Source organism: Pieris brassicae, chromosome 1 (assembly GCF_905147105.1).
Source record: "Pieris brassicae chromosome 1, ilPieBrab1.1, whole genome shotgun sequence".
NCBI classification, from domain to species: domain Eukaryota; kingdom Metazoa; phylum Arthropoda; class Insecta; order Lepidoptera; family Pieridae; genus Pieris; species Pieris brassicae.
Window position 1 is genome coordinate 22729372 of NC_059665.1, and position 19460 is coordinate 22748831.

General features: G+C 35.3%; 2 protein-coding genes across 4 annotated transcripts; one reads left to right on the plus strand and one right to left on the minus strand.

The window, feature by feature from the left end:
• Positions 1–898: 898 nt before the first annotated feature.
• LOC123714586 lies at positions 899–17572 on the minus strand. 3 transcript variants are annotated; one of them, XM_045668929.1, is made up of 10 exons: positions 17373–17572; positions 13458–16796; positions 12564–12588; positions 8800–9000; positions 8119–8263; positions 7777–7945; positions 6615–6755; positions 5471–5622; positions 3748–5365; positions 899–3631 (listed from the first exon to the last, which is right to left on the minus strand). In XM_045668929.1, exons 2-10 carry the CDS (start codon positions 16539–16541, stop codon positions 3035–3037), a joined length of 6132 nt encoding a protein of 2043 aa, XP_045524885.1. In that variant the 5' UTR covers positions 16542–16796; positions 17373–17572; the 3' UTR covers positions 899–3034. The 3 variants fall into 3 exon arrangements, with proteins under 3 accessions (XP_045524885.1, XP_045524866.1, XP_045524875.1); XM_045668910.1 differs by having other exon boundaries at positions 12522–12588; XM_045668919.1 differs by lacking the exon at positions 17373–17572 and adding an exon at positions 17181–17365 and having other exon boundaries at positions 12522–12588.
• LOC123714598 (probable 39S ribosomal protein L49, mitochondrial) lies at positions 17568–18487 on the plus strand. The gene is made up of 2 exons (XM_045668942.1): positions 17568–17712; positions 17992–18487. Exons 1-2 carry the CDS (start codon positions 17596–17598, stop codon positions 18451–18453), a joined length of 579 nt encoding a protein of 192 aa, XP_045524898.1. The 5' UTR covers positions 17568–17595; the 3' UTR covers positions 18454–18487.
• The last annotated feature ends 973 nt before the right edge of the window (positions 18488–19460 follow it).

A 19460-nucleotide genomic window follows, 5' to 3' on the forward strand; every position in this document is an offset into this window, starting at 1 on the left:
TCTTAATATGTACCCATATTAAGATGTTATTAGGTCCTTAGATATGTAATTGGCGTTTTGTATGGGAGGAACAAAAAGTAATTTTTTTTAAATAGAATATATTTAATTAATCAAAGTATGTAACATTGCTATAATGTGGATATTCATTTTGCCATCGTATATGTAATTCATTAAGCCCCCTTCTATAAAAAAAAAACCATGCGGTTTCGACTGCCCCAGAATTGGATATTTACCTTGCAAGAACTAAATTTCGAGAAAAAATAGTAATCTGTTGGAGCAAGGTCCGGGAAGTACAGTGGAGGTCTTAGACATTCCAATTGAAGGTCCACCAATTTGGTAGCAGTCTGTTGTGCAGACTGTGGTCTATCGTTGTCGCACAGCAGTGGCCTAGAGCGATTGACCAGCAACGGGACTTGATCTGCAGGTCGAAATTTCCAGAACGAAAACATTGGAACCAAAAACGCAGTGTTTCCTTTGTCGACACCGCCGCCATATACATCATTAAACCTTCGAGCCGTGTCTGCGGCACTTATGTTTTCCATTTTATAGTGACGCTAAGAAAACAAATAAAGCGGGAAAATTAAATGTTTTTGTTTTGTTTGATTTGTTTTCGAAAAACAAATGCACATATAGCTGTAAAAATTGAATTTGGAATTCTTAACCAAAGAGGAGATATATGAGGTCAAAGCGGCCAATACGAAAAACGCCAAATTCCAACGCCGCCATTTTGAATAATATTTTATAGTATATGACAATAAAAGTTTTATCATCTTTCTTCTTTAAAATCTTTTTATTCCCTGTTAAATAAATGTTTGTTTGCGACATTAAGGATGTTGATAGACGTCGCATTTAGGCTATTTTAACTAATTATCGATAGGTAAGTTAAAAAAACAAGAAATCATGAGATAAGGATATGTTTATTACACAAATTCATACCTCGGGCGCGGAACAACCGGCCTGACTGTAGAAACTAAACCAAAATACAATATTGTAAACTAAAAAGCTATCTTTGGAAGAAACTAAACATTGGGCGGTGGCAGCCATTTTGTTCTGAGTACAGATTATCAAACTTCCAAATACTAAAATAGTTATATAACAATTTTTACGTGTTAGGGTGATTGCTTACTTCAGAATATTTACATTTCTACCAGCCGTATACAGAACGTGAATCAAACTTTATTCCAGTTTCGAGATCTGTCAAAATAACTACAAGTGACACTTTTGACAGTGCTCAAGACTTGATACGTTTTGCAATACGTGTCCAAAACAAAAACTAAAGTTGAAACTGCGCTCGTAATGAACACCATTCATGCTTAGGATACAACTGAATTCAAGTTCATAGATATAAAATAGATTAACTAAACCCGAAAATAGGTACTTATTTAAAGAAATATTTACAAATAGTTGTAAATTCTATTTTAAGCTGTGTATAAGGAATATAACATTCGGGCTGCTATAAAGGAGCCAAAGACACATAATTATATCATCGATAAAGAGGGAATTACACACGAAAATCGAAATAAAAAAAAACAGTGGTTATATTCATTGTAGTGTGAGAAAATATGACAAGATTTGTATGTATACAACGAACACATTGAGCAACCGTTTATCAATACATCGCAAAAATGGAAAGAATTAGTCACAAGTGACGTGTAAGCAACCCCCTACCACACCTGTAACACCTAAATGTAAACTTGGACCATACTCTAATATATAGAACCAAAATAAAATACTATTATATCCATATTCAACAATATTATAACGCATTTACTTAGAATCAACCATGAGTAATATTTACAATGTTCAGACAAACAGGCACTATTAAAAATTTTATGTACTGACATTTCGAAAATATTTGGTCGGGGTTTTATGTTAGGTGAATATTGTCGAATAACACGGTACAACTATGGCGCCCTAAATAATCTAGCTCACTAGTAGCTTTTGCTTCTGGGTGTTTACTCAAAAATACTTTGAGAGCAGTTGTATGGGAACAAATTCAACAATAACATAGAAAATTCATACTAGAGACACATTCCGGTGCATTAATTTAATCCCGAAACAGTAGACCATCTAGGGCTTTCCGCCTTTGGGCGGTGATGACATGGTACCATGCAATTTGGTTGATCAGTGCGCTTAACTAAGTGATACATGTATTAGTTTCTATGAAACATTAATTATTATGATAACATGGAAAAATATGTTTTGAGTGATATATTCATAATTATTATTATACTCATTGATTGTTTTGAAGTCATTACACCGCTACGTTATCATAAGGAAGGCCTGATTGCATCGAAACATGCCAAAAAGATGACATTGAGCAAATTTGTACATAAATTTTCAATTATTTATACATAGTACCCTTATATACACTGCATATATTGCAGTTTATGAATATTCCGTTATTTTGACATATGTCAAATAAAATATGTATCTATGTAAGATCGGTGTTTTTGTGTCAATATAAAAAAACAAGCCGGTACATTTCAAGGAACTAAAATGGAGCTAACTAAACCTAATTTGAAATGTCTTTTACTACAGTGAGAATATAATAATTTCAAAACAATCCACTACATAATTGTCTATTACGCAAATGATATGAAGCTGATGAATTTTTTTTATGAAAATAAATTATAAATGCATTTTTGATCCTGACTAGACAATTTTGAATGTCAAAATCTTATTAAACTAGAGGCGATTTTTATATTTATACCAAATATTATGTTTCGTCAAGAGATAATGACTCATTTTGATTAAAAATTACACAATGATTCAGAATGTATAGTCAATGGTCGCTACAAAAATTGTCGATGTGAAATAAATAATAGACTTCATACCATTTGCGGCGGCGTATTCACAGCTCGTTATTAATATTTACAAATAAGGCTTCTTGGCTCTCACTATTGCGTTCAATCGTCACACGCGAACAAAACCACTAACTTCACTATAGTTTCACTATTCACTATCACTTTTTCACAATCCACAACGGTTTTGCCGCGTCCGGTTGTTATACAACCAAAAAGTACAGGTTTCGTTATGGTCTACTGTCAGTCTGGGACGGGGCGGTCGTGACGACCGGAACTATTTGCGGGACGACCTGCGGGATCACGGTTAGGGATTTCGGTATTTTGGGGAGTGACTTCGAGTTGTCGACCGCCGTCAGCGGCTTCACGGTATTGGTCACAATATGTGGCGTCACCGCGGAGAGGGGCTGTGACGTCACTAGAGACAGGGTTTGTGACGTCATAGTGGACGTTTTAGGCGGGATCGGGGCGATGGTGATGTTTTTGAGACCGACGTTCTTAAGTATCGTGGCGGCGTTCGTCGTCAGTTGGACGTCAGTCGTCTCGTCCTTCTCGGTGGTTATGTTTTGAACCACCGTGCCTCCGTTCCCGAGCATTGCGGAGGTCTGGACTTCGGTGACCACCGAGGTCTCCTCGGTTGAGGGTTTAGTGGCCTTCTTCTCGTGAAGCCGTTGCTGTCTCTCTTTCCGGATGAGACACATTTTGTTGTAGTCCTCGAAGGATATGTGGTACCGGTTCCCCGATGATATAACTTGCACCAAACTTGGCAAGCTGTGACCGTCTACGGCCGTTTTGAGCGGCTCTCGAGCGATCTTTGCCACGTTCTCCTGGAATACAGAGGAATTTATTATTTTAGATATATATTTAAAAAAAAATTGAATTTGCATATATTATTGAGTTGCAATATGTTTCGATGACGAGCCACATAGTTAAAACATATTACCTGAGTTATCGGCATCAGTGTAGGTCTCCAACCCTTGTTATTAGATTTTGGTTTCTTAGGCTCTTTCTTTTCTTTCGGTTCCTTTGGTTTTTCTTTCTGCTCTTTAGGGGGTTCCTTCTTTTCTTTTGGGGGCTCAAACTTCGGTGGGGGCAAAGGGGCAGCGGCCACTTCCGTGGGGTCCGAGGCCGACACGCCCTTGACCAGCTGTTGAATGTTGTGCAATACATTTTGTATGGCCTTCCTTCCTTGAGCATTGGGTGTGTTAATAGCTATCAGCTCCGGGGGCAACTGTTTAGTTTTTTTCGATTTGGGGGAAGGCTTTGTAAAATCTGGAGGCGGCATGAATTTCTTTTCAGGGTTTTGGCTCGATTTCAGCAAACTCTTTCCGTTCACCGACGGCTTCTTCCGGAATTCGATGAGGCTGGACGTTTTCGGTGTTTCGGCTGGAGTCGCAACATTATCGTACGCCTTCAAGCGTTTTTGCATGGAATTATTGTAGTTGGCGGCGTGAGGAGATGCATTATGCGATAAGATCAGGTCCCCACTCCTGAAGTACTTTTCCAACAAGATCAGATGTCGCAGGAAACTCGATTGGTTGCCGTAGGGCCTCTGTAGTTCGTTCCACAACTTTTTCGTTTCCACATCGAATTGTATGAGCGAATTACACTTTTCCCAGCCCGCCGGAGTGACCCCCTTCACGTTATTAAATTCCACATTGCACTGAAGGTTCATTTCTTCTTCGCCAGGGAATAATTCTCGTACAGATATGGATGGATTTGTTTCCAGTCTCTTAACCGGATTCGAGTATTTGGATTCTGTGGGCTTCTTCGGATCTTTGTCGATCTTTTTGGACAGCTCGCTGAGGTTCTTCTTGACTTGGCTGAAGCTTTCTGACAACTGCCACTTGTTCTTCAATGTATTGATATCGGCCGGTCGTTTGTTTGGTATAGTCTCGATCGTACATTCGTCGTTTAGGGAAATGTTTTTGATTACGTCCTCTGACTTGTCCGTCTCGAACTCTTCTATTTCAGTCTCTTTCTTGGGTTTCTCCTTGTGCGCGACAATCTGACCCAGCTTCTGTACCCTCTTAACATTTTTATCGGCAATTCTGTGCTGTTGTCCAACTTTTTGTATACCAACGTTCTGTACTTTGAGTATATTCCGGCTTTTCTGTGTGAGATTTAATTTTTGGAACCGCGCTGGATTGTTTTGTTTCTGTAGCAGGTATCGTAATTCTGTTTGCTTGTCCACGCCTATCAGTTGAGTCTCGTCCACGGCCATTTCTGATTCGGAGCAGTCACTTTGGGCCGATTCGGGTGGCTTCGCTCCGGGAACTGGTATCTTATTGGAGGATATGAGGCTCTCTATATCTTCCTCTAAATGAGTATTCTTATGCGGTTCTGTTTCTTCCACTAACTTCTCTTTTTCTGGGGAGCTTTCTGTTGTTCTTTCGGACGATTCACTTGTTTCTGGTTCTGTGGATTTGCGTTGTTTTATCTTTATTTTGGGTTTCTTTTTCTGCCTGTTGGCAACATTGTTGCAGTCTTCTAATGCCGAGTTATCTTCGGTCTGTTGTTTCAACTCGGGTGGTATGTCTATATCGTAGATCTCAAGCAATCTGAAATTCAAAACATGAATTAGGCCTGCAACACAAAATATCAATAATTTTATAGGATTTTTTAGGTATGTGTAAACATATACATAAATAAGTTAAAATACTTACTTCCGTCTATAAGCTCTGGCCTGGTTATCTTTATAGCCGGGCCGTTGTAGCAAAGTGCAGTAATACCGACACAACTTACAAAGAACTGGTCTTTCGGTAAACTGTACGGGAATCCCCGCTTCTTTTAGCATAGGGTTCAAGTCTGTGTAGCCCTGGAACATTTACAAGTCTAATTTAAGTCGAAAGGCCGGAAACTAGCAAACATGTTTAGCCTTTAAAGAAATCTTTCTAAGAAACTTTCCGCGTTTCGTCTTCTAAAAAGTTATCTCCTAACAGCCGACTTCTGATATGCCTATTTAGTGTTTTCTGTTGGTATTAGAATTATAGGTCGACAAAAGCAAAGGGAAACGTTTTTTTTATAATTTTTTTATGCATATTCAATAAGTCTGAGAATCGGCTACTATCTATCTTTCAAACCCCAAAGTGATAAAGGGTCTCCACCACAAAATTTATTTTTATTATACAAAAATACTGTATTTTTGTATTTATATATACATATACAACCCTTAATTGTCACCCCTCTATGATCAATCCCTATTTTTAGTTGAACTAAAAAAAATGTTTCCTGGAAATAATATACATGGCAAAACGACGTTTGCCGAGTAGGCTAGTAATATATAATATTAAACAAGTATTATACAGTGGAATCTCAATAACTCGAACCTTGTTAAGTCGAAAAAAATTGTCACTCCCTTCCGCTGAACCGCGTTATCTCGAATTATATAAATTTTGTAACTCGAACAAAATGTTATTTCCCTACGAAATATTGATAATCAAATAAAATCAAATCCGTAAGACATAATGACGTCTTTGAATTCGACGAAATAATAGCAATAAAATCCAAAACGTATGTTCGGGTTCGGGGCTTTTAATATATTGTAATTATCTTGTACACGTGCAATGAATGAATACATACATAAAAAAATATGTACTGCTTAACTAAAGTTGAATTTTTATTCAAATTAGACTCCACAAATCCAAAAAATACGCTTATAAATCGGAATTTCAGCAGTTAAATGATATGTATCTCGAAGTTTTTGTTTAGTCGTTACTCGTTAACCCGTTCCTATGACATTCGAGTTATCGAGACTCCACAGTATATTGATAAGAATTTGTACATAATAGTACTGAACAAATAACTTACATCATATATGAAATGTAAATAGTGGTGTTTGGTCAGCCGCCGACGGCACAGGACACAAGCCATCAGCGGTTCTAGAACTCGGTAATGCTTGTCGCATAATGGTATCGTGTGCAGTCCGGGGTAGTCTCTGTCTAGCTTAAGCTAAAAAGAATTAATATAAATTTATTATTATGTTAGTACACGTCGTTTTAACTGTATTTTTAATCACAGCATACAATTCGATAGAAAGAGAAGATAGGAATAATCTATATTTATTTTTAAAAGTTTGCCAACGGACAATAAAAGCTTTTTAAATTTATTTACAAAATTTAGAAACACAAAAATTTAAAACTTCAACTTTTGCCTTACGGTTAAAACTATTGCTAACAGAATTCTTATAAATTAGTCTACCTTCTGTCAGATGAAATGGAAAACAATGAAGAAAAATAAACTTTCCTAATACTCAAAGTCAAAAATCATTTATTCATATAGGTATAACAAAAAATAAATATACATTAAATGCTTCTAATTTTACATTTACTGCCTGTTCTCAAATCAAGGATACGAAGAACGTAGAACGGAAGAGAAGAACTGGCAATTAACTCTCTACCACTCTTTTTAATCGCCAAGTTTTTTGTTTTACACAATGTATGTCAGGAGCTGCAACCATTACACCATGTTCCACATGACATCAGCAGGAGGCGTGGTGAAATAGGAGCACGCTAAGTGCGTGGGAACAACACGCAAATACTAGTATAGATAGATAGATCTTAAAATAAATAGTCAATAATTTCACTAAATGAAATTTAGTTAATAATTAATAATCGAATTCCCTACCAATTGATATCAGACGACATCAATCTTTAAATTTATTTAAAAATCTTTTCGATCATTTTTCTTTTGCCTCGTAATTAGTTTACTACTTGTTGAGCTTTTACGTTTTTGTTGATATATATTATTATTTATATTTTTTTCTTTAGATTTCACTTTACTGAATTTTTATTATAGAATTAATGTAGTCTGGTCTGCCACCTGTTGTCTAATGACTTATACGTAACCTGGTTTTTTTGTTGTTTTCTATATGTATAAAAATTTGTATATCATAACGAAGTGTAAATAAATAAATAATTATTATATCCCAGTTAGAGATTTATAATAAACAAAATATACATAATGTACTCACCACCTTATCAACACTGGATCTCATCTTAATAAGCCACTTGCGTCGTAAGCAATGCTCTGCATCTAAGACACACCCACTCGTGTGACAGGTGTCCAGTGTTTTCCGAGCCTCTGAGGGTTCCTCTTCAATCTCTTCTTCCAGTGGGGGGCTTACGGGCTTATCAGTACCTCTGCAAAGTTTATGTTCTATAGTAAAATATGTAGTAATTAAAACAATGTCTTCAAATTCTGATTTTGATGGATTTGCAATTTTTTTTTACCGAGAATTTCGTAGACATGTATCTATATACGTATAATCACCTTTTTTGAAGTCCAGGAATAAAACAGTATCAATTTAACTTACGCAGTATTAGGCGGGGAGGGTGGCTGCGGTACATCTAATTGTTTGACCATGGGCCGCTTCCTGTATGATGGGCAGTTGGCTCTGCGGTCAACATGACGATAGCACGCGTCACATAGACAACTGTCAATTGTCAACTTCTCTTCGTCTATGGAAAATATGTGACTTGTTAAGCATAGAAACAAAAATTTCGCAATTTTGTTTTCTCGAAGGGGCCGTTCAAGTACCTATTATTAGTATTACGTAGGCAGTTGGGTAATGGTGGGTGTCTTTGATTTTCTTATTTGGTGATTACGTCAACAGTAATTATTAACTTTTTTTTACATATAATACCTACACATTGTACTGTCTTCAACGAAATTTATTTTCGAGGATTCCAACAACAAAAATAGTACGTTTATGTACTATTATTTTTTGAGAGCTGTGCTGACATGAGGGGGGGGGGGAGGGGATAAATTGCAGTAAATCTGTTTACGTAATTCTTGAATGACCCCTAATTATCCTTTAATTAGGGGTAATAATCTAATTTATGGGGGCTATAATCTAATTTATGAATCGTCTGATAATTTTAACTACAAGTATATTACTCATGTCTTTCCATCTGAGCGTCAACACACGTTTGATAGAAAGAGACAAAAGAGTACTTTTTTATAGTATAAATGAGGAGGTTCATTATAAACTTACTATCAAGCACTTTTTTCTGCCTCTCGCTACTCTTCATCTGTGCGATGTGACAGGGCGTGTCGAACAGTCCGAATTTTCCACCACAATAGAAGCACTGGTCCATACACAGTCGTCCTGGATGGATGCTGAATGAAGACGCCTTCTCCGGGATAACCAGATTAACGGTCTCCTTCGGATCAGGTTCGGGTGCCGCTTCTGTGTCTAAAGAGGTTAATAGCTATTAACCTAAAGGAATACACTTATTTAACAGGGGATTTTTAAATTTATAATTATCATTTAGACTGAAATCAAAAACTAATATATTCATATGGCAGGATATAGCTGGCCACAATTGCAAAAATACCGGAAGATGTATATATATATATATATATATAAGCCAATTACTGTTCGTTTGCCTCGCTAGAACTCGACCGATTTAGCTAGATTTATCTTGAAATATTTGTTGAAGTTCAGGGAAACAAGAACTGTCACTTGGTTGTCATATATTTATAGATATATTCAAATATTTGTGTTTCGTAGCTGTTGTTATTATTACGATCTCTTTACAATAATACAGACCGTATTTAAGTTTTGACACAAATATATGTAGGTGACACAAAGTTCGCCTTAAACTTATTGAATATCCTTTATTATAAAACTAAATGTCAAGTATTCGTGAGCATTAGGCCGCAATTATATATACTCATTCAGATAGTAATTCAAAACGGCCTAAGCTTCTTGTGAAAACTCAAAAGTCCGAATAGATTTTTTAATGCAATCCTGTCGAATGCTAGCGTAAAATCTAAAAGTATATTATTTAAGATCAATGGGATATCTATAATTAAATATCATATATATAACATATAACATACAACGACCAGTAATTAAGCCTTCACTTGTGTTGAGTATTCAGAATATATATATATAGCTATAGCGCTATATAACCTGCATCATGAGCACAACCCACATACCATCACACACATCCGACTAAGTATAACGTATCCTTTCGTAAATATTTGAACCATTTTGTATAATCAGTAAATTTCACGTGTAACGACGATGAACCACTCTAACTTCGTCATTATATCCGGAAGTCGTTAAAGACACGTACATGTGTTTATATTAATTTATTATTGTAAACATTTGCACACAGTTATTCACTGGTAGATTAAACAAATTCTGTGATATTAGTTTGTTTCAATTTTTGTGCTAGTGTACGCTGTGTATCATATTTTCAATACTTCTTCAGTATCTTCTAAGCTTTGTGACAACACCTAACACATCCTCAGCTGTAGGAATCTCACCTTCCTTGCAATCTTCTTCCTCCTCATTTCTCTCATCTGGCGTCGTATGTGATGGGACAACAGCTTCAATCCAGTTGTCAGTCACTTTACGATACACTAACGGCTTCTCCTCCACAAACTCTGCCTAAAATATCGTATCGTTGACGTAATCGTTATATCCGGCATTCCGAACACTCAAAACACATTTTTCCAAATAGTCTGGGAAAATGATTAGCCTTTTCTTGAAGCAGACGACTGATCAAATGTACGTTTTGGCTTCTTTGGGCTTTGAACCACCATTAGAAGGGCATTTTCAACATGTTGATGCGTCGGCTTGCGGATTTTCTTAATTTTTAAGGATTTGGAATCAAAGCATTCCAATGTTTTATCACGGTTTTTCCACATTGTAGATATTGTTGAATGGGAAACTTTGTATTCTTTGCACAAATCAGCATTTTCACAGTTTTTCAATTTTGATATAATTTCCGCCTTTTCTTTAATAGTGAATGTGCGTCTTATAGACATTCTTATTCAAAACTTTACTTTACCCTGTTGCTACTCAGAAAATCACTTTGAAACTGTCCCATAAATTTTACTCCAAACGTAAACGCTTGCCTACCTACTTAGGTGATATCTATAAACAAAAGGTAAAGGTAACAGTTGCTGACCGTCTGTGTGAATATAAACGAAAAATAAGAAGCGTCGCGAAAGAAATAAATCTTTGTGTCTTGAGCGGTTAACTCCGGTCGCAATATCTGCACGGGATATCTAGGTATTTGTTACAAATTATTCATTAAAACCAGTCGCTACACCCGAACTCGGCGTTACATCCAAACTCGTGATAGCTAGATAAATTTTGTACTAAATTATTCTTTATATTCAAGGGATAGATTTAAAGTCGTTATAGCTAAATGGTCGCTTCAACCAAGGTCGTAATAAATGAAATCTGTATGTATTATGTATTCCATCATTGTCTATATGTTTAGTATATGTAATTGTTTTGTGTTGTGTATAATTTATGTTACACCTAGGATTACGAAATAATAAATAAAGAGGAGGATAACGTAAACTAACTACGCGAATAATGTGCCTTTAATTTGATTACAAAAAAAGTATATTAATTAATGATGAATTTTATCAGAATTTATTTATTACAAAGGGAATTCCAATTATAGTAATATAGTAGAACAAAACGATTAAAAGCCATCACCAGATGCCATAAATTGGTTAGTTGGTGTTAGATAACGAATGTTAATCAAAATAACATGTTATTTGCAAAAACAAAAGTATCAAGGAATCTTCTAAACGTCATATATCACAGCTTCCTTTAGTGGTATGGCTGAGTTCGAAGGCGATACAACACAAATATTCAATTAGAATTTATAAATTTAGCTTTCATATTTTCGCTATTGGCCTCAAACCAGAAATTTTATACCGGTTGGTTTATAATTCTGTGGTAAAGAACAAATACATTTAGCTTCGCATAATTATCAAATCAATGTATACAAAATATTGTAAAATCTATTTAAGCTTAGTCTTAAATAGATTTTATGGAGGACTCTTTGTGGAGTTTCTTGATCATTCTCCACCATATGAAACCGCCATTGAAAGGAGCAACTTGAGCCATTTTTTTAAATAAGTTTAACTTGTAATTTTGACTCTCAAAGGTGCTTGAACAAAAATTATTAGACTTTTTTTACTTAATTTCGATTATATTGTCAATCTATTTATTATACATTTGGTATAGTTTGCTACACGTATTGTATATATGTCGCAGCCAACTATTAAGTCGTTCAATTAGCAGCCTAGCCGTTTAACTAATGATATTCTGCCATTTGATCAAACAGCTACGCAAATGACTTGGATCAATGACGTTTCATTACTTGCCTAGCCTGTTGACTGTTAATTTAAGTTTAGTTTCACTTTCTGCCACTCTCAAACTCAATACGAAACTGTCAATATAGCGTCGGCAAACCACTACTTTGATGGTGTTTTCCAAAATGGAAGAGTGTAGTGTCAATAATAATGTGAATTTGACTTAAGCTATTTAATTTTAAAAGAAATATTCTTTAATATCAAATTTCATCTTTATTTATGCCAAATAATTACTGTATCGTAATAATGGCGTAAGCATTAGCCATCCAGTTTATGAAATGTTGTAACAAACGCTACGGCTGAATATCTTTCAGGCCGTTAGTTAAACAGCTAAGCTGTTAATTGAATAGCTAGTTGGCTGTGAAATATACATTACGCTGCTAAGTGTTTTATAGTAATACTTATTTTAATTGATTAAGCGTCTGTAAATACCTCAATTGTAATTTGAAATCGCGCATCAGTTAGATTCATTATTTTTAAACATGCTATTTACATATAATGGGCCAAACAATTTTATTTTATCAACATTTGCTGTTCAAAAATGTTTGGCACATACAAAATTAATATCAGTTAATATCCACAAACCATGATTGTTACTTCTATTACTGTATGACTTTCTGTGCCCACCGTCCAATGTTGCGCCTGCGACACCCTGAAAACAAAAACATTTTTTGTCATTTTTCTCAATAAAAACATACATATCTATAAGATTAGCAAAATAAACTTAAATCTAATAAGTAAACTCGGCAATATCCTTATCAACAAGCTTTATTAAGTTACACTGAAGATTTTTATGAAAAACTTTCATCCCGAAATTATTTTTTCACAAATCCAACCCAGAATTAAATGTTTATACACATCTAGAGTTTTATCCATTTAACTATGGAGGATTTATCTTAACATTATTCTTTACACGTTCAAAAAGCTCAGGTTAAAAGCTTTATGCATATATTATTCATTAATATAGGATAATAAATATTATCCTATCCTCTTTAATTGTTAGCAAATTAAGCACAAACATTAACTATTTTCGGTTTATAGTGTGTTTCTAAGTTCCTAGATTTAATGAAGTTTATAGGTATTTAAAGGGTGAACAAAATATACTTCAACCAATTGCTATCCATCTAGAAAGAACTGTTTTAATCAAGTTGGTGGGCAGTCCACTGTGACTGGAAACCAGAAGAAATAATTGTCATGGGAGCCGTACCCAGGACCCCTATGTTATTTGCAAATATATAACATACTAAGCTACATATTTAATAAATTGTAATTTGTGAATAACGAAAACAGTTAGTTGCAACCAAACTGAAAAGGTGTGACACACATTCTTATTGAGAGGGTTAATGCACCCGATACATAATATTTAAAATTATAAGTAATAATAATAATTATAAGTTTAATACATAACTTCAATCCATTGAAAAAGTGTTTTCTTTAAATGTGTAAAAGTTATATTAATAAAAGACAATACTATGCACCCGTTAATGGTTTATCTCCTAAAAATATTAAAACTATAGTTACCTCTCGTCTCTCTATGGTGTAGTAGGCGTCGTCGTCAAAGCCAGCTTCTCCAACCTCCACTAATGGCTTGCCCCGATGTTTGCTTTTCTGAAAGGTCATTTTCAGGGAACTCCTGTGCCTCTTCTTATCACCTCGGTTTAATTTTATCACAGTCTTCAAGGTGCCCGTGTAATCTGACTTTGAAGCTTTTCCCTTCCCCATTATATTGTAGTTAGCCCCATAAATAAGCTCCTTTTCTTTCAGTTTCTTTGCTTTAGCTTCACTTGCAGCTTTATGTGTTAGTAAACCTAACGTTCTTAGCACGTTCTCCTTTCGTTTTTGACTCTCTGGTGTCTCATGTAAGAGGTTGCTAGGTCCTGGCATTTCCGTTGAACTACGCGACTTCGTTCTAGTAACCGGCTTTGATAACTTTTGATCTTCTATTTTGACGGAGGTCTCAGTTTTGGGTTTGTTAGGTTGTACAGTTTTGGCTTCTTCTGGCTTCTCGGTCACGGAAGGCTCAGGCTTTTTGACATCCTCTGCCGGCTTTGTGTCAAATTTCTCTTCGGATTTCACGATGGTCTTAGTTACATCAGTAACAGCTGTAGGGATGTCAACAGTTTCCATTTTTTCCGCTTGAACACTCTCGGAACTGGATATGTTTTCAGGGGTTGACCTAACATCCACCAAAGGGGGTGCTAATGCTTCAGTTTCCACAGGCTGCGTCACCTCAGGCGACTTTACAGCAACAGGCGTTGGCGTGATGGAAACTTCAAACTTTTTGATTTGTTGTGGTGATTTAATTTTTTCCAATGTAGCCATTTTATCATCTATATCAGCGCTCGAGCCAGACGACTTTCGCGATATAGACTCTCTGGAATTCCGCTTCATAATTTGAATATCAGAACAATTTAATTTCGATTCCACATTTCGGGGTGTAATAGATATTTGGCTGGAATCTAGTGTAACACCGCCTATAGTTTGTGTAGGATTGTTGGGTTGTAAAGTTGCAAACTGATGTAAGTCGACTTGTGGCGACGGCACCGGTTTATCAACCGATTTCCGTATTTCTGTCAATGTCACATCTTTGCCCAAGGATTTTTCAAATATACTAATGGCATCTGATTCCTTTGAGTGATTGGAACTGGTAGATTCTTTACGCGCACTGACGCTGTTTCGCTTTATTAATGTAACTGAATTCGGAAGATCGACGTCTATTGACCGACGAACTTGATCCCGTTTAACTATAGAAATAGCAGAGTTATTTTCGAAACAGCTTAAAACATTTTCTTTTTCAATAAATCTTTCTGGTGATTTCTCTGGTTGCATATCCTTTAAGGGCTTAATGTCTGCGCCAGACTTTGGTATTAGAACGACGTCATTTGTAACCATGACAGTCTTATCATTTGATTTGGATTCGGATTGTTGTCTCTTCCTTCTCTTATCAAACTCTTCAAACTCCTTCAGTCTATCCATTAACTTGTCTATGCTAGCTACTGTTGCACGTTTGTAAGTTATTTCAGGCTTACTTTCTGAAGATTTTTCTTCTGAATCTTCATAGTGCAATCTTATATTTTCACTATCATCCTTGATGGGTGTGCCTTCATTGGCAATTTGCATGCTGGCTTCTTTTTCTTTAGCAGGAGTTTCACTAACAATACTGTTATTATCTCCTAAAGGTTTTGATAATCCATAGAATTGACGAACTGATTTTGATTGCATTTGATCAACTACCATTGAATTACTCTCATTTGTGCTTTCCTGATCACAGTCTATGTTCTGGTCCAAGTTGTGAATGAGATCAGTGATCTCCTTAGACAAACTGTCAACAGTATCTATAGGCTCTGATATTTCAGTATCTAAAGAGCAACTTTTCCCAACTTGATTGGCCCCGGCCCGTGGTGTAGTGGCAGTCTTCTTTCCTCTTCTTGCTTTCCTTATATTTTTGGAAACTTCCTTTGAATTAAATGTCTTGGACATACAATTTAAAATACTACTACGATCCTCTAAAAGCGTATCATTTTCAGTCTCAAACAATTTGAGTTCAATATCGGCTGTATTTAAATTGTTAATCTTAACTCTATTACTATTATTGTTGTCAGAATCTAATGAAGTACTTCTTTTTAAGCTTAATCTTCTTTTGTCTTTCTCTAAGGAACTAGGTTCTGGGTCAGGCTTTATTTCTGGTTTGGAGTCAACATTTGGGGAAGGCACTTTTTCAATAGTTGAGATCTGTACATTAGTATCAATATCTACGTCTAGTTCAGTCTTAGGTTTATCTGTTTTCTTGTTGAGCTCCTTCTCAGGTTCAGTAAGCGTTTCATTTAAGCTTATGTCAGACTCTGTGATATCTGAGCATTTTGAGATTTCACTTCCATCTCGTGAGCAGGAGCGACCCCTTTTTAATCTTTTACAGTCTTCTGAAGAATCTGGCATGTCTTGTTTGGAGTCTGATGGGAGCCTTGTCCGCTTCTTTTGTTCTTTAATCACAACTTCATTTAAAAGATTGTTCTTTAACTTTCTGGGTTTCCCGCTCCTCAAGTTTTTGCCTTCAAACAATGAAGGACTATTACTTCTTTCAGACCGCATAGAATATGGGCTTGTGCGGGGGCCAAGAATCAAGCTACTAGGCGAGTCTCCAAGAACAGATTTCATCATGAGCATATCAGAGCTTAGTCTGGACCGACGACCTGCTGTTTTAGGACTTGATGACCTAGAGTTGGGTGTGGTATCGTCAACTGGCTCTTTTTTAATTTCAGAAGCAGGTATCAAAGGGATTGCTTCTTTCTCTTGAGAATTATCAGGCTTCTTTAATGGTTTCCTTCCTCTTTTTGCTTTTTGTTTGATAACATTTTTCTTTATGACTGGAACCTTTTTACTTCTCAATTTTTTAGTTTTTCGGATACCAAGTGGTCGTTTCCTTATTACACCTTTAGGTTTTGCCACTGGCTTTTTAGTTTCTTGAGGAATTTTAGCTTCATCCTGACTTGCTTTTGATTTCTCTTCTTCCAAATCTGAGGCCTTCTTTCTTGCTCGAGTTTTTGGCTCAACAGTATCCTCATCAATACTCTTGTCGGTTTCTTCTTTAGGCTGTTTAGTTTTCATGTTGGAATGTAGAATGAAACTCTTTCCTGTTCTTCCGACATTAGGGAACTAGTAGTCAACCCTATAACTTTTAACTCCTGGTATGTGCAGATTTATACAACAAATGAAAGAAAGTATAGTCTATGTATGTTCCTTTGTATTAAAATATATAATATCTCTGTTATAATCCTACTTAAAAATGTTCACACTAGAACAATCTGAAGAACAAGCTCCTTCTTTTCTTCTGGTGTTTAATCATAATCCCAATAATTTTATCTGAAATTAAATTTCATTAATTAAATACAACTCTTACCAAGAAATTTAAACGAAATAAAAGTTAATTTAGTATTAACAGAAATGTTTCCAAATTATGTGTGTAGCAGTTAAAAGTAGTAGTAAAGTTTATGTTTAATTTAAGGTAATTTCACACAATACTGTATATTTATAGTTTCATTATAACATAAACATCTAAGATATTGTAATAATTAAAGTATATCCGCCATAAATCGTGCTTTAATTACGTGATAAACAAAAGCAAAGCACGTTAGTCACTAAAGTTCGCGCACAATTTTGACATATTTTTACTAAGAAGTAGCTAATATTTATGCAATAAAAGATAAAGCCGATGTTTGAAAATACGAAAAACAAAATAATATTTACGTTTGAATAGTCCACTGCGCAAAAATAATGTTCGGAAAAGTCATGAAAATCGTCATGTTTTGATGTTCATATGACCGCAACGCCACCTACAGCTGAGCGCTGCGTGTGCGTCGACTCGGGCGAGAGACAGAAAGCACCAAATCATTTCCCTACCCGTGGCGCACCTCCGTTATGTACTCATTAAATACTCACACTTTATTCCACGAAACTCCCAAAAACCACAATAAAAAGGTAATTAAACACTTAATGCACCATAATATGCGAAAAAGTTCAATAAAAACACGCAAATAAACTTAGAAAACGATTTTTGAAAAGCCCAAATGTCTGCAGGCGTCCGCCATAATGTTTCCTTCGAAACGAATAATATAGTTCTTATTGCTCTTGTAGCAAGCAATCGCTCTATTCGCTATTCAAAATGGCGACCGTGTGGCGTTCACAGTGCGCGTTTGCACGTTTTTTTGCTGGAAAAACCGGGTTGATCCTGAACAACACTGCAGATTTGGGTGCAAAAGTACGCCCGGATTCAATATCGGTAATTATTTAATTATTTACACTCGCGTCTCGTTGTAATGTCGTTTTGGCCGCGACATGTGACAGAACTATGGGCGTACACTCGCCAAAACAAGTTTGTGTCGTGTTTTTTTTTGCAGAATAATATTTTCAGGTTGTAAAAATCGTTATTGTTTGTATGTTGCATGTTGGTTTTATTAATTTTACTTTTATTTTTATATATGATATTCATAACCTATTTTCAAAACCCTTTATAGGTTACAATGTTACCCAAAAAAATGTATCGTTCCTTTTTTTTCAGGTTTCAAAAAGACTATACTCAAACTACGGAAACTCTCCTTTTGTAAGGAGAATACAGGAACAGTATGCGTATGAAGTAGTAAAAAATCCGCCGGAATGGTCTTACGTTGAAAGACTTCTACCATTTGAAGGCATCCCAAAAGTAACACCTAAGGATTGTTATCCTTCGGGTTGGATTCCACGAAAAGAGGAAGCGAGCAATTTGCCATATTTTCTTCAGAGAACAAAAAATGAAGAATTATCCATATATTTAGATATCTCTTGTAGAGGAATGCGAAAAATTTCCAAAATAAAAAAAATCGAAGGGGATATTTGGTTATTGAATGATGAGTTAAAAGAGTACTTGAAAAACAGATATAATCGTTATATCGAATCCAGAGTTCATGAATTAGCTAAATTTATTGAATTTAAAGGGGATTATGTCAATGCTTTAAAAGAATGGGCGCATAGTAAAGGATTCTAGTGCTTTGAATAATAAATAAAGTAATTTTAGTCTATTGTTTGTTTATTTTATTTCCCTTACTCTATTTTAAAGATCTTAATTTGATATAATTAGGGATATAATTTAGTAATTAAAAAAAACATTTAAAAAAGCCAATTATTTTACGGTCAATAATTTCACTATTCAAAAAGCTACTGTATATTTTAAATAATTATTACATAGTTAAAAGCTAATTAGTTATTTTAAACTTAATGTACAATATTAGCTATCAATTACACCGAAAACAGGCTTACTTATTAATTATTACATACTTTCATATTTTTATTAATCACAGAACAAGCACGCGTACATCAACATGTGCAATGAATAAATAAAGCATCGAGGCATGCTGCCGAAACTTGTTTTGCTTAGGGTACCCAGCATGAAGTTTATTTCGTTCAGTCACCACTAGGGGCGCTGGCGACGGCGGAAGGTTTTATCTACGTAGCTATATAACATCCGCTTCTGGGCCGCACTACATGATATATTTTATTTTCGACTCGACCACACTTCTTTGTTCGAAACAACTTTTCTATATCTTATTGCGTTTGCCAAGCGCTTTGACATGATTTTCAGTATATTATGGGTATGTTGAAGGTTATTTGTATTAAAACTACGGCTTATGAATGTTTTAAAGTTAAGTTCATAACGTGGGCAAGGAATCAATAACATTTACGGATTGATTACGTAATAAGACAAATGATTAACTAGCTAGGTAATGTCCAAGGTCGTACGCTTTCAGAATGTTATTGTACATCTGTAATTATACTCGATTTAAAGGGTTGTTTCATATTATAACTTGTGTATCAAGAATATTTAATTAAGCGTGGTTCTGATTATTATTATCAGCTAAACGTATAGTATGTAAATGATGTTTGCGACGTCAAATATATGTTGTATACATACATATTTACTGTCTATGTATTCGTTATGTAGGTTGGCTCGTCTTTTAACACGAATCGTCGACGTTGGCATCTTTTTATCGATTT